General features: G+C 48.8%; 1 protein-coding gene across 1 annotated transcript; it reads left to right on the top strand.

Moving 5' to 3' along the window:
- The first annotated feature begins 1,485 nt into the window (after positions 1-1,485).
- On the top strand, positions 1,486-9,711 carry Nrsn2 (neurensin 2). Its single transcript, XM_032904435.1, has 3 exons — positions 1,486-1,572; positions 3,963-4,154; positions 8,560-9,711. The coding sequence occupies exons 2-3, from the start codon at positions 3,972-3,974 to the stop codon at positions 8,980-8,982; spliced, it is 606 nt and encodes a 201-aa protein (XP_032760326.1). The 5' UTR covers positions 1,486-1,572; positions 3,963-3,971; the 3' UTR covers positions 8,983-9,711.
- Positions 9,712-22,373: the final 12,662 nt, after the last annotated feature.

The following is a 22,373-nucleotide window of genomic DNA, read 5'->3' as shown; positions in this document are numbered from 1 at the left end:
ACACAGGCAGGTAGAGAGATTGGGCTTGGCATGGGCTTTTGAAACCTCAATGAAACCTTCAGTCACATGCTTCCTCCAAAAAGGCCACACCCACTCCAACAAGGTCACGCCCACTCCATCAAGGCCACACCCACTCCAACAAGGTCACGCCCACTCCATCAAGGCCACACCCACTCCATCAAGGCCACACCCACTCCATCAAGGCCGTGCCCCTAATTCTTTTCAAACAGCACTACTCCCCAATGACTAAGCATCCAAATAAATGAGCCCATAGGAGCCATTCTTATCCAAACCATCACAGATGCTCAAGATACAAAGGCATTTTTGAGCAGTGGTCTCTGAAAAAGGCTCAGAAAGGTACTGCGATTCCCTTGGGACCACGCAGTGAATGTGGGAGCACATGACAAGCTATGAAGCTGTCATAGCTTAGCAGAGGCCATTATGGATCCCTAACTGATGTCCTTGACAGGCTCTGCCCACCACAGGATTGGAGCTAAACAGGCATGGAGCATGAGAGAGGCTGTGTCATGGACTTCTGATGGAGAGAGGGCATTCTCCAGGGATCTCCTCCTCCTCATCCCGATTCCCATCTCAAGGTAAGGGCAGTTAATGCTTAGCCTGGAGTGGAGACTCAAAGAAGAAAGGATATGAAGGGAGAATAAGGGTGGTGGATTCTGAGAGGGAGACGGAATCAGAGAGATTAGGGGTCTCACGGAGATGGGAAGGACTCTCTAAGATGGGACTTAATAAAGGCAGCTGCTGAGGCCATGGCCTTGCAGCGAGTGGAGACCCCGAGAGGATCCCTGAATCTGTAGATTTTCTTAATTTGAGACAGGGTTGGAGATTCTCCTGCCTCAGCCTTCCTTGTTGATACGCACCTCTAGGCTGCCTTAAGATGTAGGTATTGTTGTTATTGGCTTTTGAGATAGGGTCTCAGTGGCCCAAGCTAGCCTAGAACTAGGTGTATAAAACTTAGGACAACCTTGACCTCTTGATCCTGATGCCTCTACCTATGGAATGCTAGGATTACAGGGCGGGCGCTACCATGTTGGGTTTATAAAGTCCTGGGATAGAACACGCGTTCCTGTATGTTTCGTGTACTCACTCTACCCACTAAAGGCTACATCCTCAGGCCCAGGTGTCTGTTTTCTGTATGTGCTGGGGGCACCTGGAGGGATGGAGACCCAGAGAAGGGTCTGAAGATATACAGTGAGGAGACAGAGGCTCATGGTCTCCAGTAAGCGTCAGGTTTGAGGAGTGATGCCAGTGTGGCTGAGGAGTCTGAGCGCTTGACAGATGCCCAAAGAGATGCAAATAAAGAGTCTCTCCAAAAAGGAGAGAAGGGAACTCAGGAAGAGACAAAGGTGAGGAACTGCACAGGACTACAGTCTGCAAAGCCAGCCTGGGGCGGGGGGGGTGTCGGAGGGACCCCAACCTCTCCTCTCCCCAGTATCACCTCCTCCCATCCCACTCCACCCCCGCCCGGGATTGTAGCGCAGGCGCGAAGCAAACTCGCTTTGCTCTCTTCCAGCTCCGACAGCTTCTGTTGGTTCCGGAGACGCAGGTCCAGAGGTGAGCTCAGACCCCTGCGGCCCGACCCCCGCCCGGCTGGCTCCCCTGCCCCTAGGCCCCCCTGCCCACCTCTGGCATCCCCGGAATGATAGTGCCCGGTCACAGGTGGGACATCTGCTCCCTGTGTTCTGGCTTGGGGAAGTGGAAGTGATACAGAGCCCCTTGGCACTGTGGGCCTCGACACCCCAGGGCTTATAGACTAGGCAGAGGCTTCAAAGAATGAATTCCCCCGCGCCTCTCTAACAACTCATTCTCATTCCTCTGTGCCTCAGTTTCCCTTCTGGGAAACTACGCAGTTTATTTTGCCAGAGATGATCAGGTCAGAGAATGTGGCTGATGGTATTTATTTATTTATTTATTTATTTATTTATTTATTTATTTATTTTGACTCCTCTAGCCATCGCACAAGCAGGGCTTTATTTCCTGCTGCGCTGGAGTGGGCGGACCTAAAGACAGACTCTGTGAGTCCTGTGGCCCACAGGTTTGTCTCCTTCGAGACAAGTCCCTGGCATTAAAGCCTCCTTTCCAGAACCACGCAGCCTCTTCCTCTTCCAGCTCTCTTCCCATTTAATGACTCCCTTTGCAGGTTAGGAACACACTCCTGGATGTTTCCATGGCAACCCCGCGGGCTCCTCTGCATCCTGTCGCTGCCTGTCCTCTTCCCATCCCCCACCCTAGACCTGCTTCAGACCACCCTAAGAAGGGAGGAGGAGGGGCCAGGCAGAGGGGAGGCACAGTCAAGGTCACCTTCCTTCTTCATTATCAGCTGGATGAACAACAGACCCTTTGCATTTGGAGGCTGGGAGAGAAAGAACTACAGGGGAGGGGCTGACTCTGGCCCTTTGTCCCTGTGCCCCCCACCCCCTTTCTGGGCCTCTACTTGACGCTCTGGCTGTGGAGTATCCAGGCCGCTTTCATTTTCCTCCCTAGCATTCCCAGCCAGGGTCTCTGTGGTCTTTGCTCTGGCCACATCTCTGTCCCCTCTTGCAGTCCAGTTATCCAGGCGTCATTTTTAGGTCACTGCTACACCTTGGCCTCTACCATTTATCATTCTCTAGGTTGGTTTTTGTTGTTGCTGTGTCTTTTATTCCTCCTTTTAGTTTTCTTCCTTCCCTTGAATTGTGGGGCGAGTGGACAGTCACAATGGTGTGTGTGTGTGTGTGTGTGTGTGTGTGTGTGTGTGTGTGTGTGTGTGTCTACACAGGGATTCTGGGGCCACTCTGATTGAAGGCGAGAAGGATCCTAGGTCCACATCACCCTTCAGAACAAGTCCACTGGTTTTATTTTGTTTGAAGCTTCACATGGAGCTGAGGGATGGGGAAAAAAAGCAGCAGAAAGAGCCAAGTTTTTTCCCAGTGCCTCGATGGACACAGGTCCCTTCCATTCCCAAGATCTCAGAGTCTTCTTTTGTGGGTTCCTAAATGGTCTTTCTGGAAATCTGGTAATCAAAAGGACCGAGAGCCTTTAATCCTGAACTCATAATTCCTTGGGACTTGTATGTGGCAGAAATCAGCCTCAGGCTTTTAGGAGCGTGTAGCTTGAGGACTCCCGTCCAACTGGGGTATCATCTATGAAAATGACCCCCAGAAAGGGTCCTGAAAGGGACAGAAGTTTTGAGGGGGAACATGAGGCTCTCTCACTCTAAACATGGGAGCCCAAAAAGTTGAGGAAGGGAATAAAAACCAAAATATAGTAATTGGGGTTGTCAAGATGGCTCGGGGGGTAAAGACACATGCTGCTACCAAACTGATGGCCAGAGTTCAATCCCCAGGAGGGTTCACTTGGTGAAAGGGGAGAATTGACGCCTGCAAGACTTCCTTTAACGTCCACATGGGTTTTACGCATATATGTGTACATCACGACATATAAGTAAACTGGAGGGGTTAGATTTAGCTCAGTGGTAGAGCGGCTTGCCTAGGAAGCGCAGGCCCTGGGTTCAATCCCCAGCTCCAAAAAAAAAAGAACAAAAAAAATAAATAAATAAATAAGTAAACTGGAAGACAGTGTCATGATAACTACAGCAGGCTGTTCCCGGACCAGGTCAAGGTCATTCTTAGTTCGATTTCACTAACAAGGGAAGCCTGGGAGGTCAGTACACAATCTAAAGTCACATGGAAGAAGCTGCGGGCCTGGGACTCAGCCCAACAGTGAGGTTGCAGAGCCACATCCCAGCTGCCAGATGGTCTACAGAGAAAATATGCAGATGGACAGACAGCTGCCAACAACTGGCCCGTGCAGGAACTTAGGGGAAGACTGGATGCTGAAAGGATAGGTGCACTGTGATGGCGAACTATTCAGTGATAGAGGAGTGATGAGGGGACCTCCCATGCAGGGGTCGCAGGGGTTACCATGGCAATGCTACTGACCTCCCTCTGTCACTGTGCCCACAGGGATCCAAGATGAGCTGCAGTCGCCCCTGTGTCTGTAGCCATGGCACCAATGTGGAGGAAAGTACATGGTATGGGGTGGACTTCTATCCTAATCTCTTCTACAATGACTGGCTGGGTACCAGTCTCCCCTATAACCCAGAGAAACTCCCCATCCGGTACATCAACCGACCCTGGCCCTCGTTGTGTTGGAAGGTAAGGCCGAAGGAATGGCTCCTGTGACTTTGGGGAGAAGGTGGGATTGGACTGAGGCCAGATCATGGCTTGAGGATGGTCAGGAGTCCCATGTTCAAGGGCCAAAAGTACAGCATAAATAGATTTCAGCAACAAAGTTCATTTTCTAGAAGAGACCAGATGTTGGATACCTTCTGGCAAAGTTGGATCCAGCCAAGGACTGAGGAGTTTACCAGCTTTTTCTTTCTTTTTTTTTTTTTTTTTCGGAGCTGGGGACCCGAACCCAGGGCCTTGCCTTTGCTAGGCAAGCGCTCTACCACTGAGCTAAATCCCCAACCCCTTACCAGCTTTTTCTTGAGTCTTCTAGCTCCCCATGGTATCAATTCATATAACCCATCAGCTTCTCGATACTGCACTGACTCGTGGCCCTTTAAAAAGAAATAATTAAACCATCATTGTTCGACTCCCAGCATGCACCTGGTGGCTCACAACCAGTCCTAACTCTAGTTGAGGGAATCCAATGCCCTCTTTGATCTCCACATGCACTGGGCACGCACGTGATGCAGTCATAACTGCAAGCAACACACTCATACCCATGAAATAAATACATCTAAAAATGTTTTTAAAACATCGTCACATGAGTGTGATTATGTGTATGTAAATGGTTTTTTAATGTTATTTAATACTAGTTATTAATATGATCCATCCAGCCTCCCAATAATTGAGGCAAAGTCCTAAGGATTTAATTTAATCAGTTGTAGCACAATCACTGGGCAAATTACCCCTAATCTATTCCTCTGTATGCTGGACTGGTTAATTCTCCAGCTGTGCTCCCCAGGTACTTGCTGTTCGCCAGGGTTATTTCTGCTCCAGCAGTCTGTCCTCAGCGGGCATTTCACTCGACCACATGTTCCTGGTCCATCCCGTCTAATGGAGACCTCCTGTTCCCTCTGTCTTCTTTCTCCTTCTCCCTCCTTCTCCCTCCTCCTTCTTCCCCCTCTTTCTCTCCTCGTGGTCCCTGAAACCCCACCTTCCTCTATTTTCCCCAGTAATTGGCTGTAGCCACTTTCATTTAACCAATGGCTTTAAATTGGGGAGCAAGGTTTGCACAAAAAGGCGGTATATGTGAGAATTCTGTCATCAGGGAGCAACCAGATCTTGGGGTACAGAATTTAGCATTTGAATGCATAGCAGCAGCACCAGGCCAACCTCCAACATGTGCATACATTTGTATATACATGCAGGTATAGCTCCCCACCCCCCCACAGTTCTGCCTAAAATACTATGACCAGGAAGTCTTCTCTGATAATCAATCCCAGGTAAGAGGACAACTCTACAGGGTCATTTCACTCTCTCCACTTCCTCGTGTGTTCCAGGTCATCAGTGATGCCCTGGGTCTGAGCACTGCATAAACAGTATGTAGTGGTGACACTTTGATCCTAGCCCGAGGAAGGTAGATGCAAGGGGACCAGAGTTTTGTTTGTTTGTTTGTTTGTTTTTAAAGATTTATTTATTTATTCCATGTATGTGAGTACACTGTCACTGTCTTTGGACAGACCAGAAGAGGGGATCGGATCCCATTTCAGATGGTTGTGAGCCACCGTGTGGTTGCTGGGAATTGAACTCAGGTCCTTTGGAAGAGCAGTCAGTGCTCATAACCACTGAGCCATCTCTCCAGCCCGGGACCAGAGTTTTAAGGTCATATTTGGCTGTGTAACAAATTTGAGGTAGCCTGAGCTACATCTGTTTAGAAAGAAAGATCAACCTAAAAATGCCAGAAATTAACTGATTTCTGGAATGCATAATAAAACTGTGGTCTACACTTTGGAAATCTGAGGAAGAAGAATCATGAGTTCAAGACAAGCCTGAAATAGAAATAGTATGCTGTAGGCTAGCCTGAGCAACCAAGTGCGACCCTGTCTTGAAATACATCAATGAATTAATACGTGAATGAATGAATGAATGAATGAATGAATGAAGTTAAGCAGAGAAGGAATGAAAGCATTTTGTTCCTAGAAGTCTGACTCTCTTTGGGCCATTTGCCAGCTCTGTGCTAATTACTGTGGCTTTGGAGGGGAAACACAGCTGCCGGATGTGGAGTTCATCTCACCTACATCTTACTGTGGTTCCCACTGTGGGTACCATTGGCAGGCAGAAGAGACATGTGAGAGACAGACAAGGGATGCTCGTAACAGCCCGAGGTGTCTAACAGTCAGTAGTCCCTTTGTATAGTTCTTTACTAAATACTGTAGAGAAACTGAAGTTAAGGGTCCCTCATCCTGCTTTCGAAGGGCTCCGCTCTAATGGTGAGGCAAGGTGCTAACTGGGTGTGTGTGTGTGTGTGTGTGAGAGAGAGAGAGAGAGAGAGAGAGAGAGAGAGAGAGAGAGGAGAGGGAGGGGAGGGAGAGGGAGGAGGGAGAGGGGGAGAGAGAATGTATGTTACGAGGGGTTGCACTTAAACATCCTGAACAAACTTCCAACATTTTACCACTGAGCTGTATCACAAGCCTTCTTTTTACTTTTTATTTTCAGACAGGGCCCCACTAATTTGCCTAGGATGGCCTTAAACTCACTCTATAGCCCAGACTGGCCTTACACTGCCCATCATCCTGCTTCAGTCTCCTAATAACTGGGTCACCAGACCCAGATACCTTTTTTTTTTTTTTTTTGAGACAAGGTTTCTCTGTGCAGCCCTGGAACTCACTCTGCAGACCAGACTGGTCTTGAACTCATAGAGATCCACCAGCCTCTGCATCCCAAGTGCTGGGACTAAAGGTGTGTGCCACCATGCCCAGCCTCTTTTAAAATTTTTATTTATTTATTATTCTAGGTGTGTGTACATGGGCTTGTCTGCCAGGGTCAGAGGACAACTCTGTGGAGTTGCTTCCCTCCTACGTTTCCATGGCTGACTGGGCTCCAACTCAGGCTGTCAGGCTTGCTAAGCAAGTGCCTTAATCTACTAAGATATCTTGTTAGTCCTCTCTCTCTCTTTTTTTTTTTTTTTTAGATATGTGTACATGTTTAAGATTTTTAAGACAAAATTGCACTGTATAAAATAACCCCGGCTTGTCTAGAACTCACAGAAGTCAGCCTGCCTCAAGCCTGGCTTTTTTTTTTTATACGGGTGCTGGGAATCCAAACTCTGGTACTTGTGTTTACGTGGAAGGCATTTAACCCCTGAGCCATCTCCTAACCTCCCACTTTAAAAACTCTTATGTATGGTCCATTTCATTGTTCAACAACGTTAGTACCACAACAAGCACAAGACACCCAGTCAAAACATGTCCAGTCTTCGTTCTCATAGGATTCAGTCCAGTAAAACAGGCAGCCATCACTCACCTAAAAACCAAAATCCATGCCCAAATCTGTTCAGGGGCGGGCACACTGAGGGACTAGTTGGTGTGGAGAGATTGACTGAGCTGACTTGGTCAAGTTGGCACTGGGCTGTGTAAAGAGAAAGAAGGACGCCTGCCCAAACTGCAAGTCTCCAGGAAGGTACCTCAGAGAGTGACGGTTTGAGATGAGACGGGAGGAGACATGAGCGTCAACCCAGCAAAGAGACAGAGGGTGAAAAGGATCATGGGAGTGCCAAATAGAACAGGGGTACAGCTCAGTCGGTAAAGTACTTGCCCTGTGTTCAACCCCCAGTACCCATGTGAGAATGCCAGGAGGAGTTGGATATGGTAGTGCACGCCTTTAATCATAGCAGCACTTAAGAGGCAGGTGGAGCTTGGTGAGTTTGAGGTCGGCCTGGACTATATAGCAGTTCCAGGACAGCCAGAGCTATGTAGAGAGGTCATGTCTCAGAATAAATAGATACAATTTTGAAAATTATTTCTAGTCAATTGCTGGAGAGGCAGAGGCAGGAGGATCTCTGAGTCTTACTGGCCACTCAGTTCCAGTTCCGGGTCCTGGTGAGAGATCCTATTTCTGAGGAACACCAGAGGTTGACCTGTTACCACTATATGCACTGCATACACTCCCCTTCATACAACGCACGAATACACACTCGATGATGATGGTGATGCTGCTGCTGCTGCTGCTGATGATGATGATGACGACGATGACAAATGGGACCTAGATAACAGTGGACAGAACTCAAGGCTAGCTTTGGAAACCATTGCTAGGGTAGAGTTGGTCTACACATGCCTAAGTACACATTCCTGTACTTAGGCAAGCTCAAGGCCATCCAGGACTACATAGACAGTGCCAGGCTATCCTGGGTAACTGAGCATGCCCTGCTCTCAAACTAAAACTCAAAGGGGGTCGAAGGTGTTGCTCAGTGCTTGCCCCTTCCATGTGCAAAATCCTGGGTTCTGCCCCCATCTCTGTCAATTAGGGGTGCTCTGTGATGTCCATTTCATGAGCCTATAACCTGGACCACAGCTGAGCCTGAATCCTTGCTGTTCCGTCTGCCTCTCCTCAGGTCACCGTGTCCGTGGCCTCTCTGTTTCTCCTGCTGGGTGTGGCAGCCCTGACCACTGGCTACGCAGTGCCCCCCAAACTAGAGCTTGTTAACGAAAGTAAGTTCTCATCGATGGATGATCCAGTAGCTGACTACAACCAAGCCCTGATCACCTGCCGTGTGGTAGGAGCGACGCTGTGCGGGGTAGCCGGGGTCATGTTGGCTGTCTGCCTCTTCTTGATCGCCTCTGGTTGGATGATCCAGGACCTCAAGGCAGAGCCCCTGGTCACTGAAGCTGACAGCCCCGTGGAGGTGTTCAGGGATGAGCCAGAAAAGCTGCCCCCTGTGTTCCATGAGGCCAGTAGTCAGTCGCCGTTCTTGACTCCGCCCAGCCCTTTTGGGCAGCAGTCCGTGCAGACCAGCCAGCCCCAGCGGGACTTCTAAGTCTGCAGGATGGAGGAGTCAGACACTCGTTGCTTTCATCACCCTGACTTCTTCCTCTCAGTAGTGCCAATCTCTCTAGGACCCTCATAGCTCCCACCTTCCGCCAAATCAAGTCCCGCGCTCCAATCCCACCCCTGCTCAGGACAGGCACAAACTCAACCAAGAGCTGCTCTTTCAGACCAGTGAAACGGCCCAGAGAGGGTTCAGGAAGGGTTCAGGAATGGCCCAGGACCTTCCTGGCATGACGGAGGATCTGAGTTCCATCTCTCAGATCTACAAAGTGGAAGAGGAGAACCGGTTCCCTCCAGTTGTCCTCTGACCCTCACCCCCATCCCCCACCTACAAAGAAAGGTAATAAAAAATATAAATTCCAAGGATTAGGGAAAGTGGAATTCTTTTTCCCTTAAAGTCACCCCCTAGACAGCAATGCCCACTGGGCTTGATCCTGACCCTACTAAAAAACCTGTGTGCACTCCTGTAGGCCCAGCACCTTCTTCCCTATGGGTGGCCCAGCCAAAAACATGTCCTCCCGTGGGACGCTAGAGGGCGCTCTAGGACAGCATCGGATCCTCTCTCCGGCAACCCGTGCTGGCCCATGGGGCTTCCTGGATGAGAGGAAGAGGGTTCGGGCACTCTCCACCACCTTTGTGCCCGCTGGTTGTACTTTCCAGGCCCCTGTTTCTCTCCTCCATCTTGCTTCAGCTTTCAATAAACAGTTGATGCATACCATCTTTGTGTCCTTGTGTCTAGACCTGCAATTCTCAACCTGTGGGTCGCGACCCCCAAGGGTCGCCTAAGACCATCAGAAAATGCAGGTATTTGCATCACGATTCATAACGATAGTAAAATCACAGTTATGAACTAGTAACGAAATAATTTTATGGTCGAGGTCACCACACATGAGGAGCTGTATAAGGGTCACTACAGTATAGGAAAGTTGAAAACCACTGTTGTAGATCATTGGAACATGGGGAAAGGGGAGAAAGAAATGGTTCCTAGTTGAGGCCTACTATGTGCTTAAGTCCTTTATATTCATTTGCTCCTAGGACAATCATTTTATAAATAAAATTATTAAACAAGGAGTAGTCGTGGTTTAATCCCAGCTCTCAGGAGAAAGAGGCAGGTGGATCTCTGTGAGTTTGAGGCCAGCCTGGTCTAGGTAGAGTTCAAAGACAGTCAGAGCTACATAGAGAAACTATGTAACCGAAGGCAGGTTCTGATATTATTTCATCCTTAGGCAGATCACTGATGGTCGGAGATGGGAAGTCAAGTATCTAAGGCTTCTCTGACAGCTTTATCAGTTCTTTGCTCCAGTATAGCTCTCCCTCCTGTCCTTGGGTGGGAAGGATATCAATGACTTACCCCTGAGAGGAATGTGGTCAGGAGGGGTTAGAAGCCAGTGGGGACTCTTTTGCAGGACCCTAAGAACCAGGCATGGAAGCACGGGCCTGGAAGCTTAACACTGAGGAGTTCAGTGCGCACATGCACACGTGCATGCACACACATACACATATCACAGCACACACACACACACACACATACACACACACACACACACACACACACACACACACACACACACACACACACACACACATACATACACACATCACACATGATGGACACATGGCATGCACACAACACACACACACACACACACACAACACACACACACACACACACAGTGTTGGGGTAGAGGGACTGCCACTCTGATGGATCCTGATTCCAAGCCCTGTTTTCCATTTTTTTTTTTTTTTTTTTCCGGAGGGGACAAGAGTTTCATGTCTTCAGGGCCAAGCCAGTGTGACAAGAAAAGCTGTCACTCCCAAGCCTGGCTCCTGATCCCTAGGCCTATGTTTTCAACTGCATTACTCACAGAGTGAATTTCCCATCAGCCACCCCTGGCTGTCCCATTGGTCCATGAGACCCAATGCAGCCCCTCTGCTGCCTCCATGATGGCCAGCAGCTTCAGTTGCTCCATCAAGCCTTGATCCCTTTCTTCGTTCATTCCTCAAACCCAGCACAACTCAACCTTGGACACGTATCCTGTCCCCAGCCGCGTCCTGGGCCAAGCTAGTTCCCTGATCTCTCTCCCACCTGGGGAGAGCACCAGCACCTCCCTGGTATCTGGACCCCACGTTCGCATGTACATCGTACTTCCTACATCTAATTTCTACACTCTAGCTGGACAGGCACATGGGTCCGGTTCCACCAAGCTCAGAGTCTGCCCCCAGGCAGCTTGGTGAAGCCCAGACTCTGCCTGCAGCTTACAAGGCTTCACCCCATTTGCACTATGCTGTCCTTCCTCTGTGACCTTGGCCCTGCTACTTGCTCAGTCTTTAAAACCAGTCAAACCAGTCCTCTGTGCCTCCAACACTAGTCCAGGCTCCAAACTCCCAGTTTTTGCCTAGCTGTTCCAGCTGCAGCCTGCCCCTCCTCAGTTAGCAGTGTAAGTTCCTGGGCCTCCTTCAAGATGGCTCAAAAAAGACCAGGCTGTGGTGGTGAGTAGTGAGACAAGATTGCAAAAGTCACCCTATCGGGGTACAGTCTATGAATGAATGTGTACCCCATTTTTCTGTTCTCTGTACACCTTGGGCTTTAGTTTTGCTTTTTCATAACACCGATTACCTTCCTTTCTTCCTTCCTTTCTTTTTCCTTTCTTTCTTTCTTTGACTTATTTATTTATTGTTTTGAGACAAGGTCTCACTATGTAGCCCTGGCTGTCCTGGAACTCACGCTGTAGATCAGGCTGGTCTCAAACTCAGAGATCCACCTACCTCTACCTCCTGAGTGCTGGGACGAAAGGCAAGCGCCATCATGCCTGGATATTGATCACCTTTCAATACATTGCTTCTATATCATTGTTTACTACCTGTCTACTTTGTTGATGTACGCTCCATTGTTTCAAGGACCTGTACGTACAGATGCCTTCCACGGTGTCTGACTCACAGAAGCTCAGTGAGTGTGTAATGAACAAAGCAGTCGGCAGCATCCGAGAGGCTGAGACAAGCAGAGGGTGTCGGAAACCAGGCTAGAGGTCTCAACACTCGCCACCCTGAAAACCCACCAGTCTGAGTTTTATTAATAATAGGTTTTTCTCTGCTGATGAAATAAGCCAATTCAAATGAAATTAAAAATGTAAAAGCAGATTTGTTTGGGGGCAGGTTCACTGGTCTCAGTGAATGGGCCCAGTGAAATCACCATGCAGTCAGAAAGACAGGGGTTGGGGGCAGAGAGAGAGAGGGGGTGGGGAGGGAGAATCTGCACATTCAGAGACAAGAAATGTAGAGGCATTGTGTGTGTGAGAGAGAGAGCTGGTGACCAAAATATCTGGATCACATAGGGAAAAGCCTGTGGGGGAGGAGAAGCCCAGTCTCTACACTGAAAAGATTCTCCTAAGAATGGTACTCAGGACTCAAATAAAACACAAAGAGTGTTTTATTCTGCAGAGGTCCAGCATGCTGAGGTTTCCCATTACCAAGATAGAAAGACAATCAAGTGAGCTCCCAGGCCAGATTTAAAGCACATTGGAATTCCGTAGATTTTTTTTTTAAGATTTATTTATTATTATATTTATGTGAGTACACTATAGCTGTCTTCAGATACACCAGAGGAGGGCAACAGACCCCATTACAGATGCCTGTGAGCTACCATGTGATTGCTGGGAATTGAACTCAGGACCTCTGGAAGAGCAGTCAGTGCTCTTAACCACTGAGCCATCTCTCCAGCCTCCTGGAGATCTTTATCTTACTCCATGTCTAGGGACATTCCATTACTGGGGCCTGGGAGCTGGAAACTTGTTGGGGAGGTCTGGAAACTGTTGCTGAAGAAGCTGCCTTGCCACCTGGGCTGAGGCAAGGACAGCGGGTCAGCAGCAGTTTTCACCAAAACCGTCCTCGGGTCAGCAGCAGTTTTCACCAAAACCGTCCTGCGTTTGGTGGTGGGCTGAGGGGCCTGAGCTAGCTCAAATAAAGACCCTGTTGTGATTTGCATCAGATAGCTCCTGTCCATTTTGGGTGGGGAGGGCCACTAACACTTCCCTGGCACTACATGAACAGAGCATTTTCCCAGAGAACTTAGAAATCAATGTATTTTCATGAATTCATATTTTTATTAAAAAAGATATTAATTGAAAATTGGGATCAGTGGTGGTTCATGCCTTTAATACCAGCATGTGGGAGGCAGAGGCAGAAGGATCTCTGAGTTTAAGGCCAACTTGGTCTACAGAGAAAATTCCAGGACAGCAGGGCTACACAGAGAAACACTGTCTCAAAAAACCAAACCAACCAACCAAACAAACAAATAGGGGCACACCTTTAATTTCAGTATTCTAAGAGAATCAGAGGCAGGATCTTTGAGGCCAGCCTGGTCTACAAGGTGAGTTCCTGTTCATCCAGGGATACATGGCTACATAAAAAGGTCTTGTCTTTAAAAGGGGAAAACATCTGGGGAGAAGATCAGTTGGTGAATTGCAGACCCCAGTGTAATCCCCTAAACCCCTCGAATCCCAAAAGCCAGGCATGATGATAAACTTAATGCATGTCTGTCTGTGCATCACCTTCATGCAGTGCTTGTGAAGGCCAGAAGCAGGTGACAAACACTCATCCCCCCATCCCCCCAACCCCCCCCTTCACCTCTGCCACCCACTCTAAGCCTGTAGCCCCAGGCTGTCCTGGATCTCTACATACAGCCAAGAATGACCTTGAACTTCTGATCTTCCTACGCCCCAGGTGCTAGAATTCCAGTACTGCACTGTAACTGCTCCCTCCCTCTCTCCCCCTCCCTCCCTCCCTCTTGGTCTCCCCTTCCCCTTCCTTCCTTGGGCAGCGTTTCTTGCATCCAGGCTGGCTTCTAAGTTGATTTATAGCTCCACATTCTCCCGCCTTAGTCTGCCGAGTGCTGACGTGACAGGCCTGTGCCACTATGCTCAGCTTCTGAAACGTGGAAGCTCTGACCTTGAACTTAACTGCTGTTTGCAGATCATTCCTCACAATCGACAACACAAGGCTTTGTGCCAAGAGCTCCTGGAGAAGGGCACCTAACAGACGTGAGGCGAGCTGATACAGGTCGCCCCCTGCTGTTCCTCTGGCGGAATCGCAGCTGCTCTGAAAAGGCTTTCCTACCTGGGAGGGAAGCTCTTTGTCCTTCCCGGAGTCCCTTTCTGTAGAGAAGCCAGCCAGAATAGAGAGGTGGGTTTTGTTTGTGTTTTCCTTCTCTTAAAAAAAAAAAATTTACCCCTAGTACTAGGGAAAATGAATATAGGACCTCAGGTATGCTAGGCAAACGCTGTGCCACTGAGTCGCGCCTGAGTTTGCTCTGCCTGTTTAAGTCAGTAGCCGGAGCTCTCAACCAACACAGGGACCTGCAAGCTGCCCTCTCCCACCAACTCTGTAATCCAGGGGACTAAATTATTTCAGAGAAACACCTCGAACTCATCCCCAGCCAGAATAGAGAGGTTCATTTCTGGGAACGTGACTGGGGCGGGGAGCCAAGAAAAGTCCTGGCATAGGTAAGGAAGATGTTGCGGGAGGAGGTGGTATTGGGAAGGTTCTAACAGCCAAAGAGACAGAAACGAGCAACAGCCTATTCTAGACTTTTCTCTCAAACCTTCCGTCTAGGGCCTGTGTGGGTAAGCCGGGGTTAGATGCTGTGTGAGCCTAGGCCATGTCTACACCTCTCTGAACCGTTTTCATTTTTTTTTTTTCTTTTTTTTTTGGAGCTGGGGACCGAACCCAGGGCCTTGCGTTTGCTAGGCAAGCGCTCTACCACTGAGCTAAATTCCCAACCCCCCGTTTTCATTTTTTTAAATTAAAATTTTATTTTATGTGTGTACGTGTGCATGCACGCACACGTGTGTGTGTGTGTGTGTGTGTGTGTGTGTGTGTGTGTGCAAGCAAGCATATACCACATGTGCGTGGGTGCCCACAGAAACCGGAAGAGAGTGTTGGATCCCTGGAACCGGAGTTCTTTGAAACCTGACATTGCACTCGGGTCCTCTGGAAGAGATCAGCCATCAGTCTTCACCACTGACCCATCTCTCCATTCTCCAGAACTTATTTTCTGACAGTAACCTTGCTAAGCAGCTCGGGCTGGTTTGGATCTCCTTCCTCCTCTACCGGTCTCCAGAGTGCTGGGATTAAAGGCATGTGCCACCATGCCTGGCTGGGTGCACAACCCTTTTGCTGTTGATTTTGTTCTAGTTTTGCCTCTAAAAGATAGACCAGGACCTTGAGATTGTTTGAAACCTGTTGCGTCTGGCACCTGAACCAAGAAATGTAAGCTGTTATGGAAAGCGAAAGCCAAGCCACACAGGCTAGAACTAAGGATGACACAGACAGAAGACTGCCCTCCAGGGACTTGCAGACCAGAGGGATGTCCTGTGCTGCCAACAGGACAACGGACCAGGCAATAGACCAGGGTAAACATTGTAAGGGATGATTCAGTGTTATATCACGGGGGACAAATGGAGATTCGGAAAGCACATGGAATGGGGAATGTAGAATGCTTACTTAGAGCACACAGAGCCTTGGGTTAGATTCCCAGTACTACACAGGTGAGGTGAGGTTCATGTCTGTAATCCCAGCACTTAAGAGGTAGAAGCAGGAGGATCAGAAGTTCAAGGTCATTTCTGGATACATAGTTCAAGACCATCCTGGCATTTGGAAGAGAGAGGGAGAGGGAGATATCCATCTGTGAGTTTGGGGCCAATCATGGCTACATAGTGATACACTCTGTTAGCATTCTGTCTAAGCTCCACCCCACAGCTACCTGGCAACAGCCAGGTATGCCTGACACTATAAAGGGGGCTGCTTGCCCCCTCCTCACTCTCTTGTTCTCCCGATGTCTCTTGCTCTTACCCCCTTCCCCCTTTGTCCCTTATCTCCCCATTTCCCTCCCCACTTCTCTCCACGTACTCATGACCAGCCTCTATTTCTTTCTCTCTCTTTCTCTCTCTGCCTTTCTCTTCCCCTACGACCCTCTTAACTCCCCTTCCCGTGCCCTGAATAAACTCTATCCTATACTATAGCATGTGGCTGGTCCCTCAGAGGGAAGGGATGCCTCAGCATGGTCGTGCAGAGGCACCCCCTTCCCCCATACCTCACCACACCTCCACAGAACATATCCCCCTCTCTTTATCTCTTTATAAACACATCACACTCTGTCTTAAAATAACCAATAATAGTGACACAGACGGCACCTGGCTGGGTTAGGTTTTGTCCTCAGGAGATTACAGAGGTTTTTGTATGTCTGTAGACCTGAAAGGGGTTCCTCAGAGAAAATGGGAGCACAGTATATGTGCACGTAAGCAGCCTGCCTGGGATTGATCAGCTCGTGGGCTTGAAATCTGAATAAAAACTATTCTGCAAGTCCAAAATGCCCTATGCCTCCAGTATCTACAGTACAGAGACTCACCAACCTGCCGGGGGTGGGGCTCTTGAACACCACCTGCCCCAGCCCACAGGCAGAGGCAGCATACATTATGTCCTGCCCCTAACGCATGCTCAGAGAGCCTCTGAGTATCACCGTGGAGTGGTGGGCACTGTTGGATGTGAACAGTAGCTCCCCATTCAAACTCCTAGACACATATGGGCAGATGTCAATCAGATATAAGTCCAGGAAGCATGTTTCGTCCCAGGATGCTCCTCGGTGCACACTCACATGTATGTCAAGCGTTAGGATGAGGTCTGAGGTACACTGACATGCTTCCTGTGCATTGAGGCTTCTTCTGCCCATGTTTTATTTTTTGTTTGTTTGTTTCCCAGTGGCTACACTAGTTGAACACTTACTGCATGAAAGCGAAGTGGCAAATGGTGGGGACTGGAGCCCTAATCTCTACTGCTTTGCCCGTGCACCTGAGTGAACAGGTGTGAACGGGCCGTGTCGTGGTTGGGTTTCCATGCTAACATTCTCGGTGGCCTTGGATGTCACATGTTCCTGTGAGCCCATGCTCACAGGTGCACTCTACGGGCACGAGCGGTGATAGATAGGAGCAGGAGCGGAACCTCTACTTCCTTTCACACGTCGGGCGGGCGGGGTTGTTGTTAGCAGAGTTGGGAGATTCCTGTCCCATGCTTGCCAAAGCCAAGCTCTGGGCAGCAGGCCACCAGGGACCTGGTGAGGGAAGAACACCGAGGATTTCATAAGCATCCGATCTGGGACACGTGCTTGGGGCCGAGAGAGGTGAAAGGAGAAAAACAGGATGTCCTTTGGGGCCAACACTGGGCAGGGGCCAGACCTGATCTGGTTTGCAGGGGAGGAGCCGTCAGGCATGGCTTCTGATTGTGTTTGCACCAAGCGGGTGTGTGAGTGCGGGTGGAGGAGGGGTCTACAGGGAGGGGGCACTTTACCGACCCCAAGCAGGTCAGTGAGAAGGGGCAGAGGAAAGAATAGGGGGACATGGATTCATTTTTTTTTTCACGAGTCTTTTGTTGTTGTTTTAAGAGATGAGGTCATCCTTATGTTGCCCAGACTGATCTGGAGCCTGGCAGCCCTGCCTTACCTTCTCAGATACTGGGATTATAGGTGTGTGAGTTACCGCACTACGTAGCCTTTTTAGAGATCATAAGTGATCGAGTATTATAGTACATCCCTTTGACCCCAGCACTCTGGAGATCGAGACAGACAGAGTCTATGAGTTCAAAGCCAGTATGGTTCACACGGTGAGTTCTAGGACAGTCAGGGCTACAATAGTGAAACTCCGTCTGTCTCTGTTTCTGTTTCTGTGTCTCTCTGTCTCTCTGTCTCTGTCTCTCTCTGTTTCTGTCTGTGTCTCGGTCTGTCTGTCTGTCTGTCTGTCTGTCTCTCTCTCTCACACACACACACACACACACACACACACTCACACAGACATTTGGCTATCTGAAGTGACTCCGGATGCGTGCTGTGGGTACTGGGTGTACAATATCGATCTGACCCTGCCCACTGCCTGGTGACAAAGAGGACTCCTAGAACATGGAGTGACCCAAGCCCTTTGACCTTACTGTGACTTATCTGGAGGAGCAGGTGGTGTGTATGTATGTGCGTGCACATGTGCCTGCACAGCTGTCTGCCACTGCATGTGCCCTGAGAGCACAGCCTGGGCATCTATCTCTCTGCCCAGCCCAGCAGAAACTACACCTGACCCATGTGAGGCCCAGCACCCATGCAAAGCTTCCTCCAGCTACAGGCCAAAGGTCTCCTCAGGGTAGACTCCAGGACTCCTCCCAGCTCAGAAATCCCTGACCCTGTCAGCATGGACTTCTCCACCGGGAGACGCGGACATTGGAGAAACACACATAGTCAGGGGCTACTCTTCTGACCCATGTATATGGGTTGTTCCCAGGTATATTCTCAAATTTCTAAACACTGACAAAGCCCTCAGTGATTCAGACAGATGTGCAAATGAAACATTGGTCCCTCAGTCCACAAGTTCTATGCTAAGTACTTTCGTTTTGGTACACAGACTATAATGTAACCCAGGCTGGCCTCACTGTGTAGCCAAGGATAACCTTACATTCCTGACCCTTCTCCCTCTGCCTCCCCAGTACTGGAATTACAGTCCTATGATATCACACCTTGATGTGTGTTAGTAGCTTTGTGCTTTGGAAGCACATTGAGCAACATGGTGATCTTAATTTTGTCATTCTCCGAGCCCCAGTCGCTTTTGTTCTTGTTGTTGTTTGAGACACGGTTTGTCTGTGTAACCCTGACTGTCTTGGCACTAGTTCTGTAGACCAGGTTGGCCTTGAACTCAGAGATCTGCCTGCCTCTGCCTCCTGAGTGCTGGAATTAAAGGTGTGCACCACCATTGCCAGGCAAACCCCGGGTTTTGTTTGTTTGTTGTTGTTGTTTTAAAGATTTATTTATTTTATGTATGTGTGTACACTGTCATTCTCTTCAGACACCAGTAGAGGGCATCAGATCTCATTACAGATGGTTATGAGCCACCATGTGGTTGCTGGGAATTGAACTCAGGACCTCTGAAAGAGCAGTTAGTGCTTTTAACTGATAGGCCACCTCTCCAGCCCTGAGTCCCAGTTGTTTGTTTGTTTGGTTTTTGTTTGTTTGTTTTTTTTTTTTTTTTTTTTTTTTTTTTTTTTTTTTTTTTTTAGAGCTGAGGACTGAACCCAGGGCCTTGTGCTTGCTAGGCAAGCGCTCTACCGCTGAGCTAAATCCCCAACCCCTCCGAGTTCCAGTTTTTAATTGAAATTTTGTTTTATTTTTATTTTTGCTCATGTATACATGTGTGTGTGCCTCTGTGTATATGTATGAGCATTGGAACCCCCAGAGCTGGAGTTAAGCAACTGTGGGTTACTTGATGTGGGCACTGGGATCCAAAGTCTGGTCCCCTGGAAGAGCAATAGATGGTTACTACCACCGAGTCATCTCTCCTGTCTCCCTTTCCCCAAACCTTGAGGCATAACAGCCATTTCCAGGATTATGGTCACTCCATGTGTTGGAACCTTAATCCCCACTCCCAGTGTGCATGTTAATGTATCCGAAGGTGGAATCTTTGTGAAAGGCTCAACTCCTTTATGAGGATTCTGCTCTCTTAAATGAATCCATCCTGGGTTGGTGGGGGATAGGTTCGTGGTTTACAGCAGAGTAACTTTGTTGTAAAAGGTGTCTTGGGTTGCTGCAATGGCCTCTTCAAGCTATTTTGAAACAACAACAACAACAACAAAAAGTTATGTTCCAAGCCCCAAGCCACAGAGTGCAGGGAAGAAGCATCAGGCCCCTGGACCTCACAGGCTCCAGACTTGAACCACACAGAGATCTAGTTCATTATAGACAACTCATTCTATACTGTTCGGTTGTAACTGTAAAGCCCAACCAACCCTGTTTTGGAAGAAACTTCATTTTGTACAAGACCAGGGGCTAAACTCCCCTTCCAGGAAGAAAAATCAGAATCCTTCTGAGCAAGTATCCTACGGCAGCAGCCAGTCAGGCTACACTAGAAGGTCAAGGTACACATAGATAACTTAAGACATCCTGCAGAGATTAGCTAACTTAACCATCCTATTCATCAGGTGGTTTTGTCCCTGTGTTCAGTTCCTGCAGATTACGCCAGAAATACAGTTTTTAAAATGTTAACTTGCTGACCCGTATGGAAATTCCCCAAGCTTGCTGAAACTACAATAAACATCATACACCCCTAGACTTGGGGCCCCCACTCTGACCTGCTGCGACTGGGACAGTGAGAGACCCTGCTCAAGAGTTTGTAATAAAGACCCTTATGTATTTGCATCGTGATAGGTTCCTCAGTTGTCTTTGGGATACCTGCAACTTGGGCATAACGTAGCCACAGAAAACAGCCTGAGGCCTCTTCCCCACTGCACACCACACTAATACTTCCCCAGGAACTGCCAGGTGTCATCAGATAGATAACAGTGACAGCCACTGGGGCTTATGTAGTGATAAGCAACAATGAGGAGTTATGGGATTCTCAGAATCCACTAGGCACCGCATTCGGCAGTCCCTGGCCTGAACCTACACTGGACAGACACCTGTGTGAAGCAGGAAGGACAGACGATAGATATTGTATGTTTAACACCTAAGAGACAGCAGGTCAAACCATGACAAGTCCTCTGAGTGAGAGACAGAGGGGACGTATGGGGGAAGGGTGGGGTGTGACAATGTGGAGGTGTGAGAGGCCATGGATGTGTGTGGAGGAAGAGGAATCTGACAGAAGAAACAGCAGGCCATGGCCCCTTCCTCACTAGTAGTGCCTCCTCCCAACAATTGTGCCCCAGTCACCAACATGGGTCCCCGCACATTTGCTTTCAGGGCGGGAGAATACAGAAAGTTCCACTCACCCACTGGAGCCAAAGAAAGTGCCAGAAAAACCACACAAAGACACTTGCATTTTTCCAAGTTGGCAAAGATCAGAAGTTTGGAGAACTGCCTATGCTGTGGAAATTGTGAGGAAATTGTGAGGAAGCAGACAGAGGTGGTTGGGGACAATCCCCATGGAGGGCTCCTTGTCAAAATACATACACTTTGACCTAGGGATTCTGTGTGTGAGTAGTCGACTCCTAGTGCTTTTGCACAGCACCTGCTCCAACACCAGCCTTGCTTGTACAACAGAAGCCTAGACATCCTGTCACGGGGGGAGGGCAAATGTCTGCATCCCTACTGGGGTATCTATAACTTTTGAGGACTCACAGGAGGGTCTTTCTGAATGGCTAGCCTCTCCTCCTCAAGACGTCTGGTTAAACCAGAAGAAATCTGGTGTGGTGGTGCACATCGGGAATCCAAACACTGAGAGGCCACTCAAAGATGGCCTCGGCTACATCCTCAGTTCAAGAACAACCTGGGCAACATGAGACACATGTCTCAAAGAGGCTGGAGAGATGGCTCAGTGGTTAAGTGTCCCAGCCCATGGGAACATCAACGGAGACCCTGGAGAGAGGAGTGGGATGGATGGGACAAGAGGCTCAAGGAATGGAGACAAGACAGTATTCTGATCAAGTCTCATTTAATCAAGCAAAAAGCACTTGCTTATAAGCAGAAAAATCACACGACACAAACTGGTAGTCAGGGTAACGATAAACATATGTCACATCAAAAACCAATGGCATAAGTTTTGGTTTCCCAAAAACCTCTTACCTACAATAAGTTTCAATTTCCTGAAGTCTCTAACTAACAATAGAGTGAAACTCATTCTTGTGTAGAAGCAAGCTACCAGGAAGTCTCCAGTATTCTTGGCTGGTGGTAACCTCCACTTTTGCTACCTGGAAACAAGGGCCCATGAAATGGAAAACACCTAGTTCAGGCAAAGAAAGACATAAGCAGGCCGGGTGGCCCCGGACAGTTAAGAGCCCTGAGTTCCTCGGGGCCCAGGTTCAATTCGCAGCACCCACATGGCAGCTCACAACGGTTTATAACTCCAGTTCCAGGAGATCAGATGTCCTTCTCTGGTCTCCTTGGGCACCAGCCATGCAAATGGCCAACAGAGACCCTGCCGCTTCCTCTACACACGTTCCACAGGAGGGTGGGTGCTCATACCCCCACACGGTCACAAACCCTACCCCTCCAGCCTACAAACACAGCTTCCTCTCCTCCATAGGGAGTCACTCCCTGTGACATACACAAAATCAAAGCAACACACACACACACACACACACACTCACATGCATGCACACATGCACACGCAAATAAATACCCCCCCCAAAGAAACCTAAAGGGAAATCGGTATGTGCCCATATGTATAAAGACAGGAAACAAAGGAGAATTATGCCAGGCATGGTGGTGCACACCTTTAATCCCAGCAGTCAGGAGGCAGAAGCAGGTGGAGCTCTTTGAGTTCAAGGCCAGCCTCATCTACACAGTGGGACCCTGCCTGAAAAACCCCAAAACAAACAAGAACAAAACAAAGCAGAATTTGTGTCATGAACGGGACACGAGAAGAT

This window comes from Rattus rattus, chromosome 5, assembly GCF_011064425.1.
Source record: "Rattus rattus isolate New Zealand chromosome 5, Rrattus_CSIRO_v1, whole genome shotgun sequence".
Taxonomy (NCBI): Eukaryota; Metazoa; Chordata; class Mammalia; order Rodentia; family Muridae; genus Rattus; species Rattus rattus.
This window is presented reverse-complemented; position numbering and strand designations above follow the sequence as displayed.